Source organism: Salvelinus fontinalis, chromosome 24 (genome assembly GCF_029448725.1).
Source record: "Salvelinus fontinalis isolate EN_2023a chromosome 24, ASM2944872v1, whole genome shotgun sequence".
Lineage (NCBI taxonomy): Eukaryota > Metazoa > Chordata > Actinopteri > Salmoniformes > Salmonidae > Salvelinus > Salvelinus fontinalis.
The window spans coordinates 38,726,905-38,750,840 of record NC_074688.1 but is presented as its reverse complement, the minus strand read 5'-3'; the positions used below and the strand labels follow the sequence as shown (position 1 = coordinate 38,750,840).

Here is a 23,936-nt window from a genome sequence, read left to right as displayed (position 1 = left end):
CCGCCTGGTATGGCAACTGCCTGGCATCTGATCGTAAGGCGCTACAGAGGGTAGTGTGTACGGCCCAGTACATCACTGGGAAAAAGCTTCCTGCCATCCAGGACCTGTATAATAGGTGGTGTCAGAGGAAGGCCAACAAAAATTGTCAGAGACTCCAGTCGCCCAAGTTAGAGACTGTTCTCTATGCTACCCCACGGCAAGCGGTACCGGAGTGCCAAGTCTAGGACCAAAAGGCTCCTTAACAGCTTCTACCCCCAAGCCATAACACTGCTGAACAATTAATCAAATGGCCACCAGGACTATTTACATTGATACCGCCCATCCTCCATTTGTTTTTACACTGCTGCTACTTGCTGATTATTATCTATGCATAGTCAATTTACCCCTACCTACATGTACAAATTATCTCAACAAACCTCTACCCCCGCACATTGACTCGATACTGGTAGCCCTGTATATAGCCTCGTTGTTGCTATTTTAATGAGTTACTTTTTATTTTTATTTAGAAAATGTTTCCTTAACTCTATTTATTGAACTGCATTGTTGGTTAAGGGCTTGTAAGTAAGCATTTCACGGCAAGGTCTACACCTGTTGTATTCGGTGCATATGATAAATACAAGTTGATTTCATTTGAAATTAATTTGGAATGATAAAGCAAAAACAGGTTTTTATAAATGTTTGCTAAAAACAGACATACCTCCTTTATTATAAGTATTCAGATCCTTTGCTATGATACTCTAAATTGAGCTCAGGTGCATCCTGTTTCCATTGATCATCCTTGAGATGTTTCTACAACTTGATTGGAGTCCACCTGTGGTAAATTCAATTGATTGGTCATGATTTGGAAAGGCACACACCTGGCTATATAAGGTCCCACAGTTGACAGTGCATGTCAGAGCAAAAACCAAGCCATGAGGTCAAAGGAATTGTCCGTAGAGCTCCGAGACAGGATTGTGTTGAGGCACAGATCTGGGGAAGGGTACCAAAACATTTCTGCAGCATTGAAGGTCCCCAAGAACACAGTGGAAGAAGTTTGGAACCACCAAGACTCTTCCCGAGCAGCAGGGACTGGGAGACTAGTCAGGATCGAGGGAAAGATGAATGGAGCAAAGTACAGAGAGAGATCCGTGATGAAACCTGCTCCAGAGAGTTCAGGACCACAGACTGGGGTGAAGGTTCACCTTCCAACAGGACAACCACCCTAAGCACACATCCAAGACAACGCAGGAATGGCTTCGGGACAAGTCTCTGAATGTCCTTGAGTGGCCCAGCCAGAACCCCAACTTGAACCCGATCTAACATCTCTGGAGAAAGCTGAAAATAGCTGTGCAGAGACACTCCCCATCCAACCTGACAGAGCTTGAGAGGATTTGCAGAGAAGAATGGGAGATGTACAGGTGTGCCAAGCTTGTAGCATCATACCCAAGAAGACTCGAGGCTGTAATTGCTGTCACAGGTGCTTCAACAAAGTACTGAGTAAAGGGTCTGAATAATTACGGTATGTAAATGTATATTTCATGTATTTTTTTTAAACCTGTTTTTGCTTTGTCACTATGGGGTATTGTGTGTAGGTTGATGAGGGGGGAAAACTATTTAATCCACTTTAGAATAAGGTTGTAACGTAACAAAATGTGGGAAAAGTATATTAGTATATTCAAAATGAATCCACGGGGTGTGATGTACTACTGAAGTCCACACATTTACATTAAGAGAAGAGACAGAATACAGCATCTTGTTTTTATGATGTTTGTAACGATGATGATTGCGGTGATGATTGTGTGGGGGGTTTTTTGCATATAGTACCAATGCATGTTTGGACAGTAGGCCGCAGGGACTGAATATGTGTGCATTGGGCTAACTATTAGCTTTCCGGTGTTTTCCATATTGTATTACTATGGTGTGTTGTTTATGTTTGTTTGTATGTTGAAATCACAAAATTAATGTCCATGTAAATGGACAAGTAAAGTATACTTCATGTCATATACTATTTAAATTACATGCCAATAAAGGAATAAAGTGGTCCTATTAGGTTTCAGATATATTTCTGGTTGTCAGGTTAATCTAAAGTATGTCAAAACAAGACTATATACTATACTATATACTATACTATATACTATACTATATACTACACAATACTACTATAGTGTGTTAAATAATGTTGGGTAAGTGATACACTGCATTAGAGAGTCACAATAACATTATCACCTGTTCTCACCTGTTCTCACTGTTGCTTTAGTGTCACTCTATTTCCCTGGATTTCCCTGGATTTGCATCTGTCTGGACATGTAGAGCCTTCTTGGGTATTTCAATGGAAATTCAAGGTGTGAGTCTCATGAATTGTACACTGGCGTTGTGGCAGAGTTCCACACCACAGTACTGTCCTGTCTGATCACTGATTCTCTTCAGGTAGGTGAGTAAAGTTCACTTGCGTCTTCTTATCTTTACTCTGAACTGTGTTATGCATTGCTTCATCAAGGTACGCTTAAAATAGATTATGATGGGGTTTATAGGTATAGTTAATAAATTGTTATTTATTTGTTTACTGGTTCTATAGTATCTGAACATTTATTAATAAAGAGTTATAAAACATTTATGATTATTTGCCTTACACAGATGTGTGGGTTGTCTTCTCTTGTTGTCTCAAGAGATTTCTATTCATGGAGAAAAAAGGTTTAAGGATTTCATTAGTGCTCAAAAACAGGTATTTGAAGTGAGTTTCGTAACATCCACTCAAATGAAATATGATTCAGATGTCACCAACTACATTGACTTGAAAAATTATATTAACTACTAATGCTTAATAATGCTAATGAATTAAAGAGCCTAGACAGAGGAAACCACACATTAGTACTGCTATCTAAACACTACAACTCTCACCATTCACTCCAGTCTCAGTATTTCAGTCCTACTTCAGCTGGTTGTCACTTCAAATCATTAAAATAACTCCCTATAGCAAATAGTCAGATGATTATATAAGGTAACCTTTATGCTCAATACTCAATTGATGTTGTATTGTACACTAGTTGAAAATGAAAAATAATGAATGTGTCAAGCAACGTACACTCCCTTGTTACTGCCAATGGTTCTCACGGCATTGGCATCAATTATTAAAGAAAGAAACTTTGAAAGTCATAAACAAATATGGCAAGTCTATTATGTATGTAACTTAGATAGAGATAGAGGTGGGGATAGTTCAGTGATGTAGATACAGGTCTATAAGCTAATGCTAACTAAATATAGGGATAGAGGTGGGGATAGTTCAGTGATGTAGATACAGGTCTATAAGCTAATGCTAACTAAATATAGGGATAGGGGTGGGGATAGTTCAGTGAGGATGTAGATACAGGTCTATAAGCTAATGCTAACTAAATATAGGGATAGAGGTGGGGATAGTTCAGTGATGTAGATACAGGTCTATAAGCTAATGCTAACTAAATATAGGGATAGGGGTGGGGATAGTTCAGTGAGGATGTAGATACAGGTCTATAAGCTAATGCTAACTAAATATAGGGATAGAGGTGGGGATAGTTCAGTGATGTAGATACAGGTCTATAAGCTAATGCTAACTAAATATAGGGATAGAGGTGGGGATAGTTCAGTGATGTAGATACAGGTCTATAAGCTAATGCTAACTAAATATAGGGATAGAGGTGGGGATAGTTCAGTGAGGATGTAGATACAGGTCTATAAGCTAATGCTAACTAAATATAGGGATAGTTCAGTGAGGATGTAGATACAGGTCTATAAGCTAATGCTAACTAAATATAAGAATAGAGGTGGGGATAGTTCAGTGATGTAGATACAGGTCTATAAGCTAATGCTAACTAAATATAGGGATAGAGGTGGGGATAGTTCAGTGATGTAGATACAGGTCTATAAGCTAATGCTAACTAAATATAGGGATAGAGGTGGGGATAGTTCAGTGATGTAGATACAGGTCTATAAGCTAATGCTAACTAAATATAGGGATAGAGGTGGGGATAGTTCATTGAGGATGTAGATACAGGTCTATAAGCTAATGCTAACTAAATATAGGGATAGAGGTGGGGATAGTTCAGTGAGGATGTAGATACAGGTCTATAAGCTAATGCTAACTAAATATAGGGATAGAGGTGGGGATAGTTCAGTGATGATGTAGATACAGGTCTATAAGCTAATGCTAACTAAATATAGGGATAGAGGTGGGGATAGTTCAGTGATGTAGATACAGGTCTATAAGCTAATACTATCTAAATATAGGGATAGAGGTGGGAATAGTTCAGTGAGGATATAGATACGGGTCTATAAGCTAATGCTAACTAAATATAGGGATAGAGGTGGGGATAGTTCAGTGATGTAGATACAGGTCTATAAGCTAATGCTAACTAAATATAGGGATAGAGGTGGGGATAGTTCAGTGATGTAGATACAGGTCTATAAGCTAATGCTAACTAAATATAGGGATAGTTCAGTGAGGATGTAGAGACAGGTCTATAAGCTAATGCTAACTAAATATAGGGATAGAGGTGGGGATAGTTCAGTGAGGATGTAGCTACAGGTCTATAAGCTAATGCTAACTAAATATAGGGATAGAGGTGGGGATAGTTCAGTGATGTAGATACAGGTCTATAAGCTAATGCTAACTAAATATAGGGATAGAGGTGGGAATAGTTCAGTGAGGATGTAGAGACAGGTCTATAAGCTAATGCTAACTAAATATAGGGATAGAGGTGGGGATAGTTCAGTGATGTAGATACAGGTCTATAAGCTAATGCTAACTAAATATAGGGATAGAGGTGGGGATAGTTCAGTGAGGATGTAGCTACAGGTCTATAAGCTAATGCTAACTAAATATAGGGATAGAGGTGGGGATAGTTCAGTGATGTAGATACAGGTCTATAAGCTAATGTATTTGTATTTATTTCACCTTTAATTTAACCAGGTAAGCTAGTTGAGAAAAAGTTCACTTACAACTGTGACCTGGCCAAGATAAAGCAAAGCAGTGCGACACAAACAACATCACAGAGGTACACATGGAATAAACAAGTGTACAGTCAATAACACAATAGAAAAAAGAAAGTCTATATACAGTGTGTGCAAATGGCGTGAGGAGGTAAGGCAATAAATATGCCATAGTAGCAAAGTAATTACAATTTAGCAAATTAACAATGGAGTGATAGATGAGCAGATGATGATGTGCAAGTAGAAATACTGGTGTGCAAAAGAGCAGAAAAGTAAATAAAAACATGGGGATGGGGTAGGTAGATTGGGTGGGCTATTTACAGATGGGCTATGTAGAGCTGCAGCAATCGGTTAGCTGCTCAGATAGCTGTTGTTTAAAGTTAGTGAGGGAAATGTAAATCTCCAGCTTCAGCAATTTTTGCAATTCGTTCCAATCATTGGCAGCAGAGAACTGGAAGGAAAGGCAACCAATGGAGGTTTTGGCTTTGGGGATGACCAGTGAGATATACCTGCTGGAGCGTGTGCTACGGGTGGGTGTTGTTATCGTGACCAGTGAGCTGAGATAAGGTGGAGAATTACCTAGCATAGATTTATAGATGATCTGGAGCCAGTGGGTTTGGTGACGAATATGCAGCGAGGGCCAGCCGACTAGAGCATACAGGTCGAAGTGGTGGGTGGTATAAGGGGCTTTGGTGACAAAACGGATGGCACTGTGACAGACTGCATCCAGTTTGCTGAGTAGAGTATTGGAAGCTATTGGAAGCTGAGTAGTATTGGAAGCTATTTTGTAAGTGACATTGCCGAAGTCGAGGATCGGTAGGATAGTCAGTTTTACAAGGGTATGTTTGGCGGCGTGAGTGAAGGAGGCTTTGTTGTGAAATAGGAAGCCGATTCTAGATATAATTTTTGATCGGAGATGTTTAATATGAGTCTGGAAGGAGAGTTTACAGTCTAGCCAGACACCTAGGTAATTGTAGTTGTCCACATATTCTAAGTCAGAACCGTCCAGAGTAGTGATGCTAGTCGGGCGGGTGGGTGCAGTCAGCGAACAGTTGAAAAGCATGCATTTGGTTTTACTAGCGTTTAAGAGCAATTGGAGGCCACGTAAGGAGTGTTGTATGGCATTGAAGCTCGTTTGGAGATTAGTTAGCAGTGTCCAAAGAAGGGCCAGATGTATACAGAATGGTGTTGTCTGCGTAGAGGGGAATCACCCGCAGCAAGAGCGACATCGTTGATATATACAGAGAAAAGAGTCGTCCCGAGAATTGAACCCTGTGGTACCCCCATAGAGACTGCCAGAGGTCCGGACAACAGGGCCTCCGATTTGACATACTGAACTCTATCTGGGAAGTAGTTGGTGAACCAGGCGAGGAAGTTATTTGAGAAACCAAGGCTGTTGAGTCTGCCGATAAGAATACGGTAATTGACAGAGTCAAAAGCCTTGGCCAGGTCGATGAAGATGGCAGTTATGATATTGTTTAGTACCTTGAGCGTGGCTGAGATGCACCCGTCACCAGCTCGGAAACCGGATTGGACAGCGGAGAAGGTACGGTGGGATTCGAAATGGTCAGTGATCTGTTTGTTACCTTTGCTTTCGAAGACTTTAGAAAGGCAGGGCAGGATGGATATAGGTCTATAACAGTTTGGGTCGAGAGTGTCACCCCCTTTGAAGAGGTGGATGACCGCGGCAGCTTTCCAATCTTTAGGGATCTCGGACGATACGAAAGAAGGTTGAACAGACTGGTAATAAGGGTTGCAACAATGATGGCGGATAATTTTAGAAAGAGAGGGTCCAGATTTTCTAGCCCAGCTGATTTGTACGGGTCCAGGTTTTGCAGCTCTTTCCGAACATCTGCTATCTGGATTTGGGTGAAGGAGAAGCTGGGGAGGCTTGGGCAAGTAGCTGCGGGGGTTGTGCAGCTGTTGGCCGGGGTTGGGATAGCCAGGAGGAAAGCATGGCCAGCCGTAGCGAAATGCTAATTGAAATTGTCAATTATCGTGGATTTATCGGTGGTGACAGTGTTTCCTAGCCTCAGTGCAGTGGGCAGCTGGGAGGAGGTGCTCTTATTCTCCATGGTCTTCACAATGTCCCAAAACGTTTTGGAGTTAGAGCTACAGGATGCAAATTTCCATTTGAAAAAGCTAGTCTTTGCTTTCCTGACTTGGTTCCTGACTTCCATGAAAAGTTGCATACCCGGGGACTAGTGACAGTGATGAGGGATGGTCGTTTGACCGCAGACCCATAGCGGATGCAGGCAATGAGGCAGTGTTCGCTGAGATCCTGATTGAAAACAGCAGAGGTGTATTTGGAGGGCAAGTTGGTCAGGATAATATCTATGAGGGTGCCCTTGTTTACAGATTTAGGGTTGTACCTGGTGGGTTCCTTGATGATTTGTGTGAGATTGAGGGCATCTAGCTTAGATTGTAGGACTGCCACGGTGTTAAGCATATCCCATTTTTGCTCACCTAACAGAATGAACTCTGAAGATAGCTGGGGGGCAATCAATTCACATATGGTGTCCAGGGCACAGCTGGGAGCTGAGGGTGGTCTATAACAGGCAGCAATAGTGAGAGACTTATTTCTGGAGAGATTAATTTTTTAAATTATAAACTCGAACTGTTTGGGCATAGACCTGGAAATGCTAGTTATGCTGGGTGAGGTCACTGCATGTGTGGGAGGTGGGACAAAGGAGATGTCTGAGGCATGTTGAGTGGGACTAGGCGCTCCGCAGTAAACTAAAACAATGATAACTATCCTAAACAACAGTGTACAAGGCATATTGACATTTGAGAGAGCCATAAAGCGAGGCATAAAGCAATCACAAGTGTTAATTGGGAGAGCTAGCTAAGACAACAATGGGTAAGACAACAACCGCTAATCAGCTAAGACAACAACAACAGGTAAAATGGCGATGAATGGGCAGAGAGGGTCAGTTAACTACACACAGGGCCTGAGTTCTAGGCTGGAGCCGACAGATAAACAAAAAAATAAACAAAATGGCGTATCGTGACTAATGAACAGTCCAGCAGGCATCAGCTATGTAGCCAAGTGATCATAGGGTCCAGTGAACAGCAATAGATGGAACAGGGAAGCCGCGGGGCAGTCTTTACTACACTAGCCCGCGTGAGACACAGCGTTTGAAGTCAGCAGGCCGGCGTAAGTAGAAGCGTCTGCTCCGACGTCCGGCAAAGGCCGGTTGAGGGCACAGCGAATGGAGTTACGTCGGCGGACCAGTCGTGGTGGTACGGCGGGACGCCGTGACGACAAAGGGTCCTGGCCAGATGGCGAAAGAGGTATTGTAGTTGTAGTAATTTTGTTTACTAGCCAGGAGATGTGCCTGGCTCAGGGCTAACTGGTGCTAGCTTCAGGGCAGGGGCGTTAGCCACTATAGCCACTCGGTAGCAGCTAGCTAGCAGCGATGATTCGATGCAAAGGTCCAGAGCTTACGACAAGTATCTGGTGGAGTAGTGGATTCTAGCCGTGTTGAGGTAGAGTCCGGGAGGCATCAGCTGTGTTTCCGAGTGATCACAGACTAGGCCGGGAGGTGGGCCTGGCTCAGGGCTAGCTTCGGGGCTGTGTCACTCTGTGGCAGCTAGCTAGCTTGTTAATGCTAACAAAAGCAATGCAAATCATGTTAAATGATGCAAGGGGATTCAAAGGTTTTCCTCAGTGTCTTCATTTTGCATGTTTTCGCATTGACCTAGGAAAGTCCTAGAATAAGTTCCTCATTTGGCAAACAATGGATTTGACTGAGATATTTCCATAACTTTTCTTCTCCCTTTTTTCAGATGCTACAATGACATCTAACCTGACATCCCCCCTGTTTCTTCTGGACTGTGGCTCTTTCAATTATCACGACCTAGACGTGGTTATCCCATGTCTGTACTTTGCAATGTTCCCACTTGCCTTGATGTTGAATGGGGTCGCGTCCTGGGTCTCCCTGCACCTGAGCTCAACCTCCACCTTCATGGTGTATCTGAAGAACCTTGTGGCCGCTGACCTTCTCATGACCCTGACCCTGCCTATTGTGGCGGCCAGTAAACTTCCTACGTCATCTGTGGGGATACGACTGTTCTCCTGTCGCTACTCAGGTGTCATCTTCTACACATGCATGTACACAAGCATCACTCTACTGGGCCTCATCAGTCTGGACCGCTTCTTCAAGATCGTCAGGCCCTGTGGCAGGTTGTTGGGCCAGAACCTGGTCTTCGGTAAGGTACTGTCTGTCTCTGTGTGGGTGGCGCTGTTTGGAACCACTGCTCTCCCTACCATTATCCTGACCAATCAGGGTGCCAGCAACAAGACGGATGCCTCCTGTATGTCCATGAAGAGCCCAGCCGGGGTCAGACTTCACACAGTGGTGGTTGTGTTCATGGATGCCTTGTTCTGGGCCGTGAGCATACTGGTTGTAGTTTGCTACATGTGCATCACCAACAAGGTCCTCCAGTCCTTCAGAAACTCCGGCAGTGAAAACATCCAGGGCAAGAAAAAGACAAAGGTCCGTGTCTTTCTGATTCTGGTCGTGTTCTCTGTGTGCTTCATTCCATTACACATCGTGCGGATCCCACGCACCATTCAGCAGACCGACAATGTCATGGGCTGTTCTCAAGACTCCATCAACATCGCTCAAAAGGTGACCCTGTGGCTGTCCACCGTCAACATCTGCCTGGACCCACTCCTCTACTTCTTCCTGTGCAGGGAGTTCAGAGAGAAACTTATGGGGATGCTGAACAGAGGAGGGATCCTTCACAAATAACATCAGGCACCACAGAGAACCGCTCAACATAGACAGGGAGGAGTATCATCCAATTGGACATTTCTCTAATTGAGACAAAAACATATTGTAGGCTAAATAGGGGATTTGAATAAAATTTCCTGAGGAAAACTAAACAACTTTGTCTTAGATTGGTTTTCTTTTGTTCTATACTTGTTAAAATGTTTCTACCCATATTTGTTGTAGAGCAAGTTGGATTACTGTGATATGTGGTTGTCTCACCTAGCTACCTTAAGATGGATGCACTAACTGTAAGTCACTCTGGATAAGAGTGTCTGATTAATGACTAAAATCTAAATGTAAAATGAATTTGGTCACACAAGCTGTTATTTCACTGTTACTTTAGCTTGTTATCACAGGGCATGTAAAGCCACCCATTGGGTATAAACTGGTTGAATCAATGTTTTAACGTAATTTGTCAACGTATTGTGACGTGGAATCTATGTGAAAAAATACATTGGATTTGACGACCAGGTGCTTTCGCTCTCTGAGGCTGACATGATAAAAACTCTCAAGAGTGAATAATCACCAACTGACCAACTGGCAGATGTCTTCTCAGATATATTCAACCTGTCTCTGTCCCAGGGTGATGTCCTAATCTGCTTTAAGTAGACCACCATTGTCCCAGTGCCCAAGAAAAACAAGGTGACATGCCCAAATGACTATCGTGCTGTTGCCCTCACCTCAGTCATTTTTTACATTTTCTAAACCCTTATTTTTCCAGGTAAGTTGACTGAGAACACATTCTCATTTACAGCCATGACCTGGGGAAGAGTTACAGGGGAGAAAAGGGCGGATGAATGAGCCAATTGTAAACTGGGGATGATTAATTGACCATGACATTGTGAGGGCCAGATTGGGAATTTAGCCAGGACACCGGGGTTAACACCTCTTAACTTCTCTGCGCTATGGATCCCTTTAGCGGGATCATTTTCCTAAAAAACAGCTGAATTGCAGGGCGCAAAATATTACTAACAATATTTATAATCATGCAATCACAAGTGAAATATACCAAAACACAGCTTAGCTTGTTCTTAATCCACCTATCGTGTCAGATTTTGAAAATATGCTTTGCAGCGAAAGCAATCCAAGCTTTTGTGAGTGTATCAATCAATGCTACAACAGCTAGCCCCAAATTAGCATGGTCACGAAAGTCAGAAAAGCAATAAAATTAATCGCTTACCTTTGATAATCTTCGGATGTTTGCACTTACGAGACTCCCAGTTACACAATAAATGTTATTTTTGTTCGATAAATATTACTTTTATAACAAAAAAACGTCATTTGGGTTGCGCTGTCACGCTCTGACCTTAGTTCTTTTGTTATTTCTTTGTTTTAGTATGGTCAGGGCATGAGTTGGGTGGGTTATCTATGTTCGTTTTTCTATGTTGGTTTTTTCGTTTGGCCTGGCATGATTCTCAATCAGAGGCAGGTGTTGTTAGTTGTCTCTGATTGAGAATCATACTTAGGTAGCCTTTTTCCACCTGGGTTGCGTGGGTGTTTATTTTCCGTATCAGTGTTTGTTCCATACGGGACTGTGTTCGGTTTTCATTTATTCTCTTGTTCCTTTTGTTTTTCTGTGTCCAGTGATATTTCATTAAAATATATTATGGACACGTACCACGCTGCGCATTAGTCCGACATTTCTTTCTCCTCATCAGAGGAAGACGAAGAGAACCGTTACAGAAACACCCACCACCAAAGGACCAAGCAGCGTGGTAACGGGCAGCAGCAGCGATCGCAGGACTCCTGGACCTGGGAGGAGATTCTGGACGGTAAGGGACCCTGGGCACAAGCTGGAGAGTATCGCCGCCCCAAGGCTGAGCTGGAGGCAGCGAAGGCGGAGAGTCGGCGGTATGAGGAGGCTGGAAGCCAGAGAGGCAGCCCCAAAAATGTATTGGGGGGAGGGCACACGGGGAGTGTGGCTAAGTCAGGTAGGAGACCTGAGCCAACTTCCCGTGCTTACCGTGGAGAGAGGTGGTCCGGGCAGGCACCGTGTTATGCGGAGAAGCGCACAATGTCCCCAGTGCGTACGCATAGCCCGGTGCGCTACATTGCCGCTCCTCGTTCCGGCCGGGCTAGAGTGGGTATCGAGCCAGGTGCGATGAACCCTGCTCAGCGCATCTGGTCTCCAGTGCGTCTCCTCTGTCCGTGTTATATGGCACCAGCCCTACGCACTGTGTCTCCCGTGGGTCTGCACAGCACAGTGCGTCCTGTACCTGCGCCCCGCAAGTGCCGGGCTAAAATCAACATCCAGCCAGGACGGGTTGTTCAGGCCCTTAGTTCGAGACCTCTAGTGCGCCTCCACGGACCGGTCTATCCTGTGCCTCCTCCAAGGACCAGGCCTCCAGTAGATCTCTCCAGCCTGGTGAGTACTGTGCCTGTTCTAAGAACCAAGTCTCCTGTGTGTCCCTCCAGTCCGGATGCTCCAGAGCCTCCCTCCAGTCAGGACCCTCCAGAGCCTCCCTCCAGTCCAGCGCCACCTGAGCCGCCCATCTGTCCTGAGATGCCTGAGCCGCCCGTCTGTCCTGAGCCGCCTGAGGCGCGCGTCTGTCCTGAGCCGCCCGTCTGTCCTGAGCCGCCCGTCTGTCCTGAGCCGCCTGTCTGTCCTGAGCCGCCTGAGCCGCCCGTCTGTCATGAGCCGCCTGAGCCGCCCGTCTGTCCTGAGCCGCCTGAGCCGCCCGTCTGTCCTGAGCCGCCTGAGCCGCCCGTCTGTCCTGAGCCGCCTGAGCCTCCCGTCTGTCCTGAGCCGCCTGAGCCTCCCGTCTGTCCTGAGCCGCCTGAGCCACCCGTCTGTCCTGAGCCGCCCATCTGTCCTGAGCCGCCTGAGCCGCCCGTCAGTCCGGAGGCGCCTGAGCCGCCCTCCAGTCCGGATCCGCCAGAGTCTCCCTCCAGTCCGGATCCGCCAGAGTCTCCCTCCAGTCCGGATCCGCCAGAGTCTCCCTCCAGTCCGGATCTGCCAGAGTCTCCCTCCAGTCCGGATCTGCCAGAGTCTCCCTCCAGTCCGGATCTGCCAGAGTCTCCCTCCAGTCCGGATCCGCCAGAGTCTCCCTCCAGTCCGGATCCGCCAGAGTCTCCCTCCAGTCCGGATCCGCCAGAGTCTCCCTCCAGTCCGGATCCGCCAGAGTCTCCCTCCAGTCCGGATCCGTCAGAGTCTCCCTCCAGTCCGGATCCGCCAGAGTCTCCCGTCAGTCCAGAGGCGCCCCTCAGTCCAGTGGTGCCCTTTACTAGGGTCTCGAATCCAGGGTCGGTGATGAGGGTCGCCGCTCCTAAGGTATCACAGAAGGGGGCCAAGACTATGGTGGAGTATTTTAGTTTGGTCAGAGCGTGAGTTTTTCTGTTTTGTTCTATGGTTATATTTCTATGTGTTTGGCCTAGTATGGTTCCCAATCAGAGGCAGGTATCAGTCGTTGTCTCTGATCGGGAGCCATATTTAGGTAGCCTGTTTCCTTTGTGTTTTGTGGGTGGTTGTTTCCTGTCTGTGTTTTCACCATACGGGACTGTTTCGTTTTCGTTTTGTATCATTTACGTTGTTATTTTTGTATTCTTAGTGTTCAGTTATTAAATTGAATATGGACACTTATCACGCTGCGCATTGGTCCTCACCTCATTCCAACGACAAGCATTACACAGTGAGCATTCTGCGCTGTGCTCTGGCAGTCATCTTTGCAGGACGGCCACTCCTAGGGAGAGTAGCAACAGTGCTGAACTTTCTCCATTGATAGACAATTTGTCTTACCGTGGACTAATGAACATCAAGGCTTTTAGAGATACTTTTATAACCCTTAATGTCTTCTGAGATCTCTTTTGTTCGAGGTATGGTTCACATCAGGCAATGCTTCTTGTGAATAGCAAACTCAAATTTTGTGAGCGTTTTTTATAGGGCTGGACAGATCTAACCAACATCTCCAATCTCGTCTCATTGATTGGACTCCAGGTCAGCTGACTCCTGACTCCAATTAGCTTTCGGAGTCATTACCCTCAGGGTTCACATACTTTTTCCATCCTGCACTGTGAATGTTTGAATGATGTATTCAATATAGACAAGAAAAATACAATAATCTGTGTGTTATTAGTTTAAGCAGACTGTGTTTGTCTATTGTTGTGACTTAGATGAAGAGCAGATCAAATTGTATGATCAATTTATGCAGAAATTCAGTTGATTCCAAAGGGTTCACATTCTTTTTTTGGCCGCTGTATTTTCTTTCAATTGTTGATATTTGGTTGCACTGACAACCAAACACAATTTAATATTACTTGTGCAATACAGTAAAGAGCAGTAATAGGTTAAGGCCATCTTACAAACTAATGTAACAGTATTTTTTCCAACACACTATTGTAAAAGTATTTATTCAACAAACTAATGTAACCGTATTTATGCAACAAACTAATTTAACAGTATTTATTCCACCTTAAAATCAGTAACACATCCATGGCGACTGAGGTTATTGTAACTATAAATGGCTTATGTAATAATAGAAAACGTGCATGTTTCAAGATAGAGTGCAAAGGTCGCAGGTCGGTGGAGATCTTCACAACTGCTGTAATAATCTGTGTAGAATATTGAACAGCGTCGATCACATCGCACCATGTACTTTAATGTCATCTCATTCTCAACTGTAATCCAGGTTATTGGCTTGTGCTATTAGATGAAGCACAGTGATAACACATTGAGTTGATGTATAAATACTAAATATCTGACATTGTGTTTCCATGTGAACTTTGCTTTCAACTATCTAAAAGCACAGGAGGCAGATGATTGAGCTCCGATATTTACTAAACCAAAAGGGATGTCGGGGACAGGCGAGAGTCCAAACAGTACCAGGGGATAGGCAGGCTCGAGGTTAGGACAGGCAGAGGGGTCAGGGAGGTGGACACGGTTTTAGGGCAGGCAAGGGTCAAAACCAGGAGGGCTAGGAAAAAACAGAGACTGGGGAAAAAAATAGGAGCTAGGAGAACCGCTGGTTGACTTGGCAAAACAAGACGAACTGGCACAGAGAGACAGGAAACACAGAGATAAATACACCGGGGACTAATGGGGAAAACAAGACAAACTGGCACAGAGAGACAGGAAACACAGGGATAAATACACCGGGGACTAATGGGGAAAACAAGACAAACTGGCACAGAGAGACAGGAAACACAGAGATAAATACACCGGGGACTAATGGGGAAAACAAGACAAACTGGCACAGAGAGACAGGAAACACAGGAATAAATACACAGGGGACTAATGGGGAAAACAAGACAAACTGGGACAGGAAACACAGGGATAAATACACCGGGGACTAATGGGGAAAACAAGACAAACTGGCACAGAGAGACAGGAAACACAGGGATAAATACACCGGGGACTAATGGGGAAAACAGGAGACACCTGGAGGTGGGAGGAGACAATCACAAAGACAGGTGAAACAGATCAGGGCGTGACTAACCTAAGAACAGCACTTGCCATTGTAGTCACTTGAGTCCATCAAAACAATGATAATAGTAGTGATAGTAAATGGTATTTCACATACAACACACAACTGACCTTTTCAAGCACTTCTGTAAATAACCTTCAATAACTTCAATAACTTCAATGAATGACCATAACAGAAGTTTGTCAGTTGGACTTTTATTTCATACAGGTTCCTCAGTGCTAGAGAAACTATTCTTATTATGGTATTGTGTGTTTTGTAACAAACAGTTGTTGGATATTTCCAAGGAAAGAAGTGTCACTCACTGCTGGTTCCATTACACATTCTGGCCTTCTTTTTAAAAAATTATTTAAAAAACACTATTACACAGGAAGTCAGATATTTGATAACTAAACTGTGTAGCGAAATAAAATGGCAGCGACATCACAGTGGTGGAAAAAACTCAAGCTTCAGCAAGCTCATTTCTCATATTAGTTGTATAAAGTCCTTAAGTGAAAAAAAACTTTAGAGTACTAGTTAAGTAGTTTTTGGGGTATCTGCACTTTACTTTACTATTTATATATTTGACAACTTTTACTCCACTACATTCCAAAAGAAAAGAATGTACTTTTTACTCCATACGTTTTCCCTGACACCCAAAAGTACTCGTTACATTTTGAATGCTTAGCAGGACAGGAAAATGGTCCAATTCACACACTTATCAAGAGAACATCCCTGGTCATCCCTACTGCTTCTGATCTGGCTCACTAAACAGAGAACATCCCTGGTCGTCCCTACTGCCTCTGATCTGGCTCACTAAACAGAGAACATCCCTGGTCGTCCCTACTGCCTCTGATCTGGCTCACTAAACACAAATACTTTGTTTGTAAAGGATGTCTGAGTGATGTCTGAGTTTACCAGTGGCTATTCGTGAATTTAAAAAACACAAACACTTGTGCCGTCTGGTTTGCTTAATAAAAGGAATTTGAAATGATTCCTACTTTTACTTTTGATACTTAAGCATATTTTAGCAATTACATTTACTTTTGATACTTAAGTATATTTAAACCCAAATACATTTAGACTTTTACTCAAGTAATATTTTACTGGGTGACTTTCACGCATTCTTGAGTAATTCTTGAGTAATTTTCTATTAAGGTATCTTTACTTTTACTAAAGTATGACGATTGGGTACTTTTTCCACTAAAGGTTTCAGCCCTTAAACTCTCAGCCACATGTTTCAGCTGCATGTTACACAGAATGATGGTGGGTTTTAGAGATTACACAACAGAACAAACCCTTCAAGTCAAAGAAACACAGAAGCACAACAACACACACACACACACACACACACACACACACACACACACACACACACACACACACACACACACACACACAAGCAAATTATAAAAGAGGAAAACAGAGGCATTGAGATATCCTGCCCGTTGCATGCATACACCGACTCTGCATGGCATGCTGCCATGCACACTACCATGCACACCACTCCATGCACACCACTCCATGCATACCACCATGCACACCATTACCCTGCACACTAACTTGCACACTACCACCATGCACACTACCACCCTGCACACTACCCTGCACACTACCATGCACACTACCACCATGCACACCATTACCCTGCACACTAACCTGCACACTACCACCATGCACACTACCACCAGGCACACCACTACCATGCACACTACCCTGCACACTACCATGCACACTACCACCATGCACACTACCACCATGCACACTACCACCATGCACACTACCCTGCACACTACCCTGCACACTACCCTGCATACTACCCTGCACACTACCCTGCATACTACCCTGCACACTACCATGCACACTACCATGCACACTACCCTGCACACTACCATGCACACTACCCTGCACACTACCATGCACACTACCACCATGCACACTACCACCTTGCACACTACCCTGCACTCTACCCTGCACACTACCATGCACACTACCCTGCACACTACCCTGCACACTACCCGGCATACTACCCTGCACACTTTCATTATTATTATTTTTTGTTTAACCTTTATTTAACTAGGCAAGTCAGTTAAGAACAAATTCTTATTTTCAATGACAGTCTAGGAACAGTGGGTTAACTGCCTTGTTCAGGGGCAGATCGACAGATTTTTACCTTGTCAGCTCAGGGATTCAATCTTGCAACCTTTTCGGTTACTAGTCCAACACTCTAACCACTAGTCCACCTGTCGCCCCTAACACTACTACCATGCACACTACCATGCAACGTAGTAGACAGGGTGCTGAGGACTCTGGGCCCTAATCAATCCAAACCTGTCTGGAGATAAGATGGCCCCACAGATACACAGTTGAAGACAGTAAGCAATCAGCAGAGACAAATGATTTCTGCATGCTCGCCGCTACACTGCCGCTTTGCTCTGGTTTGGCATCCTTATTAAGACAGGGCTTTGAACTTAGTAAAGAGAAATGGGTGAGAGGAGTAGGCCAGGGAGAGTGGATGGGGTGCGGCCCTGGGGGCCTCTTAAGATCACGGTCAGGAAGTGTGTCCTGCCTGCTGCATTCTCCGCTCGCTCACCAACTAGTGAAACTGACGCACACTGGCACAGGGAGACTGGCACCATGCCGTACTAACCTCTCAGTGGACAATTAAACAGGAAGAGAGGAGGTACAGGCAAAGTCACTCATTGGCAAAGTCATTGGGATTGTGACGACACAGCCACACACGAGCTCTATGTAGAGACCCAGAGACCTCCTACAGAAAATACCATTACACATGCATACAGTACGCTCAAATGGACCGTTTTGTTGGTCGGTGTGAAAACCAATATGACCATTGAAAATAAAGAGAAATTGTTAAGTCTTGGAAAGATTGTAAGGGGAAAAAAACAGCTGAATTGGATATTTTACTTTTACATATTGAGTGAAGACTGAGTTTGTCTCTTCATATGTTCCCGGTGAATTTCACATCTTCAACAGTAAAACTTCAATCAAAGGAGGGTAAGGACATTTTCATTAATGCATGTAATGTAATTTATGATTATGTTTGACAGTGTATAACAATTCTGTATAACAATTTAATATTTTGTAATGTCACAGGGAAGAGTATATATTCAAGCATTTCAATTTAGTTTTTTCAATTAATGGCCTACGTCACAGCACACTCTTCGTGAGCTGTCCAAATCAGACTGAATGAATGCAGATTCGTGTCGGGACATCAAGTGTATTTTCAGGAATTTGGCTCAAATCTCTCAAGTTGTAGAAACATGATTTTAAAGGGATCCATGTCTTCTGAGTATCAGTCTACAACCCCCTGAATGGATCCAACTTTGAAAACGTGCCCCGGTTGCCATAGCACCGGTTACTGCACTGAATGTGATTCTGAGCTGTTTGGCCTCTTTATGTAAAGCAGAAGACCAAGCGGATACAGAGACAGACAGACAGACAGATGGAGGTTGTAGGAAACGACTGACATAGTAAATGTACTGTCTATCATCGGCATAAATTGAACCGCTCTGTACAGAGGACTAACCTACTTGATGTATTTACAATGTCCAAATTAATATTAAATATATTTTTAAACATACATTGTGAAGGGTCTTATGAAAAAGTGCATTCTAATTGTGCTGCATATTACTTGTCATTGGTTGGAAACAGACAGGACGTAGATTAAATATAGAGTATATTTCTGGGTGTTAAATATAGAGTAAATTAGCACTGAATCTCTCTCGCTCTCGCTCTCTATATATAAGATATATATATATATATATATCTTTTTATTCTCTGTTTCTCTCTAAAGTTCTTCTGGGCGTGAGGATGAACGGCAGCCAATCAAACCTGTCTCTGAAGTGTGTGCGTGACACCAGCGTGACGGCGGTGGTCTTCCCCTGTCTCTACAGCACCCTCTTCCTCTTTGCGCTGGTACTCAACTGCCTGGCTGCATGGATCTTCTTCAACATCCGTAGCACCACCACCTTCGTGGTCTACCTGAAAAACGTAGTAAGGGAACCAGAATTTATTTTCTGTGATAAACCAATTTAGTTGCCTGACTGTCAAGAATAGTTTAACAATATGACTGATGTGATGGCCTGTCTGTCAACAGGTGGTGGCAGACCTGCTGATGACTCTGTCCATCCCGGTGAAGGTCCTTGCGGACGCCGACGTGGGCTCCTGGCGTCTGCGTGCGTTCTACTGCCGCTACTCTGCCGTTCTCTTCTACACCACCATGTACATCAGCATCCTGCTCCTGGGGCTCATCAGCCTGGACCGTTACCTCAAGATAGTCAGGCCCTTTGGGAAGTGCGCCCTCCAGAGGGTCGGAGTGGGACAGGCTTTGAGTGCGGCCGTCTGGGCTGTGATGGTTTCTCTGGCTCTGCCCAATGTCATTCTGAGTGACCGCACACCGTTGCTCTCTGGTGGCCGGCTGAAGTGTACCTCTCTGAAGGGTCAGGCCGGCATGCTGTGGCACGAGGGCTTCAACTACTTCTGCCAAGTATGGGCAACATTCTTGTACACAACATGCAACAATTTCTAAGATTTTACTGAGTTACAGTTCATATAAGAAATCAGTCAATTTAAATAAATTCATTAGGCCCTAATCTATGGATTTCACATGACTGGGAATACAGATATGCATCTGTTGGTCACAGATACTTTAAAAAAATATAGTAGGGGCATCAGTATCTGGTGTGACCACCACTTGCCTCGTGCAGTGTGACACATCTCCTTCACATAGAGTTGATCAGGTTGTTGATTGTGGCCTGTGGAATGTTGTTCCACTCCTCTTCAATGGCTGTGTGAAGTTGCTGGATATTGGAACACGCTGTCGTACATGTCAATCCAGAGCATCCCAAACATGCTCAATGGGTGAGATGTCAGATGAGAATGCAGGCCATGGAAGAAGATACATTTTCAGCTTCCAGGAATTGTGTACAGATCCTTGTGACATGAGGCCGTGCATCATCATGCTGAAACATGAGGTGATGGCGGCGGATGAATGGCACAACAATGGGCCTCAGGATCTCATCACAGTATTTCTGTGCATTCAAATTGCCATCAATAAAATGCATTTGTGTTCATTGTCAGTAGTTTACGCCTGCCCATACCATAACCCCACCGCCACCATTAGGCACTCTCTTCACAACGTTGCCATCAGGAAACCGCTCGCCTACACAGCGCCATACACGCTGTCTGCCATCTACCCGGTACAGATGAAACCGTGATTCCCCCGTGAAGAGCACACTTCTCCAGTGTGCCAGTGGACATCCAAGGTGAGCAGATGCAGATGAGCGGATGAGCTTCCCTGAGACCGTTTCTGACAGTTTGTGCAGAAATTCTTCGGTTGTGCAAATCCACAGTTTCATCAGCTGTTCGGAGGTTGGTCTCAGAACATCCCGCAGGTGAAGAAGCCGGATGTTGAGGTCCTGGGCTGGCATAGTTACACGTGGTCTGGGGTCGTGAGGCCGGTTGGATGGTGGAGGCGGTTTATGGTAGAGAAATTAACATTCAAATCTCTGGCTAAATCTCAGCCCAGAACCTCCACATCCGGCTTCTTCACCTACGGGATCATCTGAGACCAGCCACCCGGACAGCTGAAGAAACTGAGGAGTATCTCTGTCTGTAATAAAGCCCTTTTGTGGGGAAAAACTCATTCTGGTGGTGAGCCTGGCTCCCAAGTGGGTGGGCCTATGCCCTCCCAGGCTGTGCCCCTCCCCGTCATGTGAAATCCATAGATTAGGGAAAATGAACTTATTTCAATTGACTGATTTCCTTACTTGATATCAGTAAAATCATTGAAATTGTTGCATTTATACTGATTACATGTTGACACCCTGACGAAGGCGTTGGCCGATAAGCGTTGGTGTATTTTAATAATGACTTAGCCAAGCACATTAAAAGCTTTTTAACTTTCGAAAGCACACGAGTGCCTGGACTTAGCACAAATTTGTGATTAAAAATGTTCCTTTAGCTTTTCTGATGATGACGTTTGATGCCTTACGGAGTTTTCTCCTCCTCTTCCCAGGTGGTGTTCTGGGGAACACTAGCTCTGATGCTGTTGTGTTACACCTTCATCAGTCGGAAAGTCTACGAGTCCTACAAAGCCTCGCGTAGTGGCTCCAAAGCGGCCAGCCGCAGGACAAAGGCCAAAGTCTTTGTGGTGGTGGGGGTGTTTTTTGTTTGTTTCGCCCCTTTTCATTTCGCCAGGGTGCCCTACACTCTCACCCAGACCCGAAACATAGACAACCACTGTCGGGCGCAAAACGCACTCTACATTGCCAAGGAGACCACTCTCTGGCTGTCTGCCACTAACGTGTGTCTGGACCCGCTGATCTATGTGTTCCTGTGCAGGATGTTCCGGAAAAGATTGACTGCCACACTCAACCGCAAGCCCCTCCCCCGGGGCGGTTTGGAGTCGCCCACGGCAACCTCCACTCAGCTGGAGATGTCACAGATGGTTCATAACAGAATGTTGGATGTCAGTTCGGTCTAGAAGCACCACGGACATGGTTTTTTTCTACAGCTCTATTCAATTGTAAATATATTTTGGCCTGATGTTCACCCCTGGACAGGTTGTGACCAGAGTAAAGCCCTCAAATAATTTGTGGATAAGTGGCTCTGTTACTAAAACAGTGTTGCAGTGTTGCAGGTCTAATAGGCTATAAACAGCAGTGTTCCCACATAAACAGCAGTGTTCCCACATGGTGATAGCCCATGTGTGATGAGTATTTTGGAACAAAATGGCTGGTGTTACATCAGATAACCAAAGTGCAGCAGGGCTTTCTAAATATAATGTGTACCAGGCACAAGAGTCTACCCAGGCTAATGTTTCGGTCTCTAATGACAGCAAAGTCATCCTGGCCTAACTTACTGTCAGCTCTCACTTCCCTTTCCCTAATCTTCTCCAAAAAATGCTTTCCTTTTTCTTCATTTCACCAGAAAGGAAAACAACTTGACTGAGTGCTTTTAGATAATGTGAGTGTGACAATGTAGCATACACGCTTACGAAATGGTATGTTGTTTGTGTGTATAGTATAGGGTGATGCAGTCTTTACATGTTGTTGGAAAGCAAGACAAAAGCACAGTATCTCAGACATCTCATGCAAATACACCTATATGTACAAAAATATGTGGACACCCCTTCAAATTAATAGATTCAGCTATTTCAGCCACATCCGTTGCTGACAGCCATGCAATCTCCATAGACAAACATTGGCAGTGGAATGGCCCTTATTGAAGAGCTCGGCGATTTTCAACGTGGCACCGGCATAGGAGGCCACCTTTCCAACAAATCAGTTCGTCAAGTTTCTGCCCTGTTAGAGCTTCCCCGGTCTACTGTAAATGCTGTTATTGTGAAGTGGAAACGTCTAGGAGCAACAACGGCTCAGCCGCAAAGTGGTAGGGTGCACAAGCTCACAGAACGGGTCCGCCAAGAGCTGAAACACGTAGCGCGTAAAAATTGTCTGTTCTCAGTTGCAACACTCACTACTGAGTTCCAAACTGACTCTGGAAGCAACGTCAGCACAAGAACTGTTCGTCGGGAGCTTCATGAAATGGGTTTCCATGGCCGAGCGATGTAAACCTCGCCACAATTGAACTCTTAAAGCAGTGGAAATGCGTTCTCTGGTGAGATGAATCACGCTTCACCATCTGGCAGTCCGACGGACGAACCTGGGTTTGGCGGATGCCAGGAGAACGCTACCTGCCCAAATGCATAGTGCCACCTGTAAAGTTGGTGGAGGAGGAATAATGGTCTGGGGCTGTTTTTCATGGTTCGGGCCCCTTAGTTCCAGTGAAGGGAAATCTTAACCCTACAGCATACAATGACATTCTAGACGATTCTGTGCTTCCAACTTTGTGGCAACAATTTTGGGAAAGCTATTTTCTGTTTCAGCATGACAATGTCCCCGTGCACAAAGGGAGGTCCATACATAAATGGTTTGTCGAGATCAGTGTGGAAGAACTTGGCCTGCACGGAGCCCTGACCTCAACCCCATTGAACACCTTTGGGATGAATTGGAACGCTGACTGCGAGCCAGGCCTAATCGCCCAACATCAGTGCCCAACCTCACTAATGCTCTTGTGGCTGTATGGAAGCAAGTCCCCACAGCAATGTTACAACATCTAGTGGAAAGCCTTCCCAGAAGACTGGAGGCTGTTATAGCAGCAATGTTCCAACATCTAGTGGAAAGCCTTCCCAGAAGAGAGGAGGCTGTTATATCAGCAATGTTCCAACATCTAGTGGAAAGCCTTCCCAGAAGAGTGGAGGCTGTTATAGCAGCAAAGGGGGGACCAACTCCATATTAATGCCCATGATTTTGGAAGGAGATGTTCGACAAGCAGGTGTCCACATACTTTTGCTCATGTAGTGTACCAATCAGTACACACACTGCAGAGGAAGAATGGTTGGTTTAATAAAGAATGGTTGGTTTAATAAAGAATGGTTGGTTTAATAAAGGATGGTTGGTTTAATAAAGGATGGTTGGTTTAATAAAGGATGGTTGGTTTAATAAAGGATGGTTGGTTTAATAAAGAATGGTTGGTTTAATAAAGAATGGTTGGTTTAATAAAGGATAGTTGGTTTAATAACGAATGGTTGGTTTAATAAAGGATGGTTGGTTTAATAAATTATGGTTGGTTGAATAAAGGATGGTTGGTTTAATAAATTATGGTTGGCTTAATAAAGGATGGTTGGTTTAATAACGAATGGTTGGTTTAATAAAGGATGATTCAAAGTTATGTTTGTGAGCATCTAGTGGTGTTCTTGGTCGATTACAACAATCCAGCAGAAAATGCATTTCAACAGAGT

The 23,936-nt window shown here is 44.5% G+C and overlaps 2 protein-coding genes across 2 annotated transcripts; both read left to right on the top strand.

Annotated features, from left to right (window-relative positions):
* Positions 1 to 8,467: 8,467 nt before the first annotated feature.
* Positions 8,468 to 9,944, top strand: LOC129822664 (P2Y purinoceptor 13-like). Its single transcript, XM_055881021.1, has one exon. The coding sequence runs from the start codon at positions 8,739 to 8,741 to the stop codon at positions 9,696 to 9,698; it is 960 nt and encodes a 319-aa protein (XP_055736996.1). The 5' UTR covers positions 8,468 to 8,738; the 3' UTR covers positions 9,699 to 9,944.
* Positions 9,945 to 17,879: 7,935 nt separating this feature from the next.
* LOC129822410 (P2Y purinoceptor 13-like) lies at positions 17,880 to 23,866 on the top strand. Its single transcript, XM_055880677.1, has 4 exons — positions 17,880 to 18,130; positions 18,930 to 19,129; positions 19,233 to 19,622; positions 21,153 to 23,866. Exons 1-4 carry the CDS (start codon positions 18,079 to 18,081, stop codon positions 21,618 to 21,620), a joined length of 1,110 nt encoding a protein of 369 aa, XP_055736652.1. The 5' UTR covers positions 17,880 to 18,078; the 3' UTR covers positions 21,621 to 23,866.
* Positions 23,867 to 23,936: the final 70 nt, after the last annotated feature.

Bases quoted from the DNA above. Each gene is read 5' to 3' on its own strand.
- LOC129822664 (XM_055881021.1), top strand. From the start codon at position 8,739: ATGACATCTAACCTGACATCCCCCCTGTTTCTTCTGGACTGTGGCTCT.
- LOC129822410 (XM_055880677.1), top strand. From the start codon at position 18,079: ATGTTCCCGGTGAATTTCACATCTTCAACAGTAAAACTTCAATCAAAG. The intron at 18,131-18,929 runs GTAAGGACATTT...TTCTCTCTAAAG, and splicing joins AAAACTTCAATCAAAGGAGG to TTCTTCTGGGCGTGAGGATG. The intron at 19,130-19,232 runs GTAAGGGAACCA...GTCTGTCAACAG, and splicing joins TGGTCTACCTGAAAAACGTA to GTGGTGGCAGACCTGCTGAT.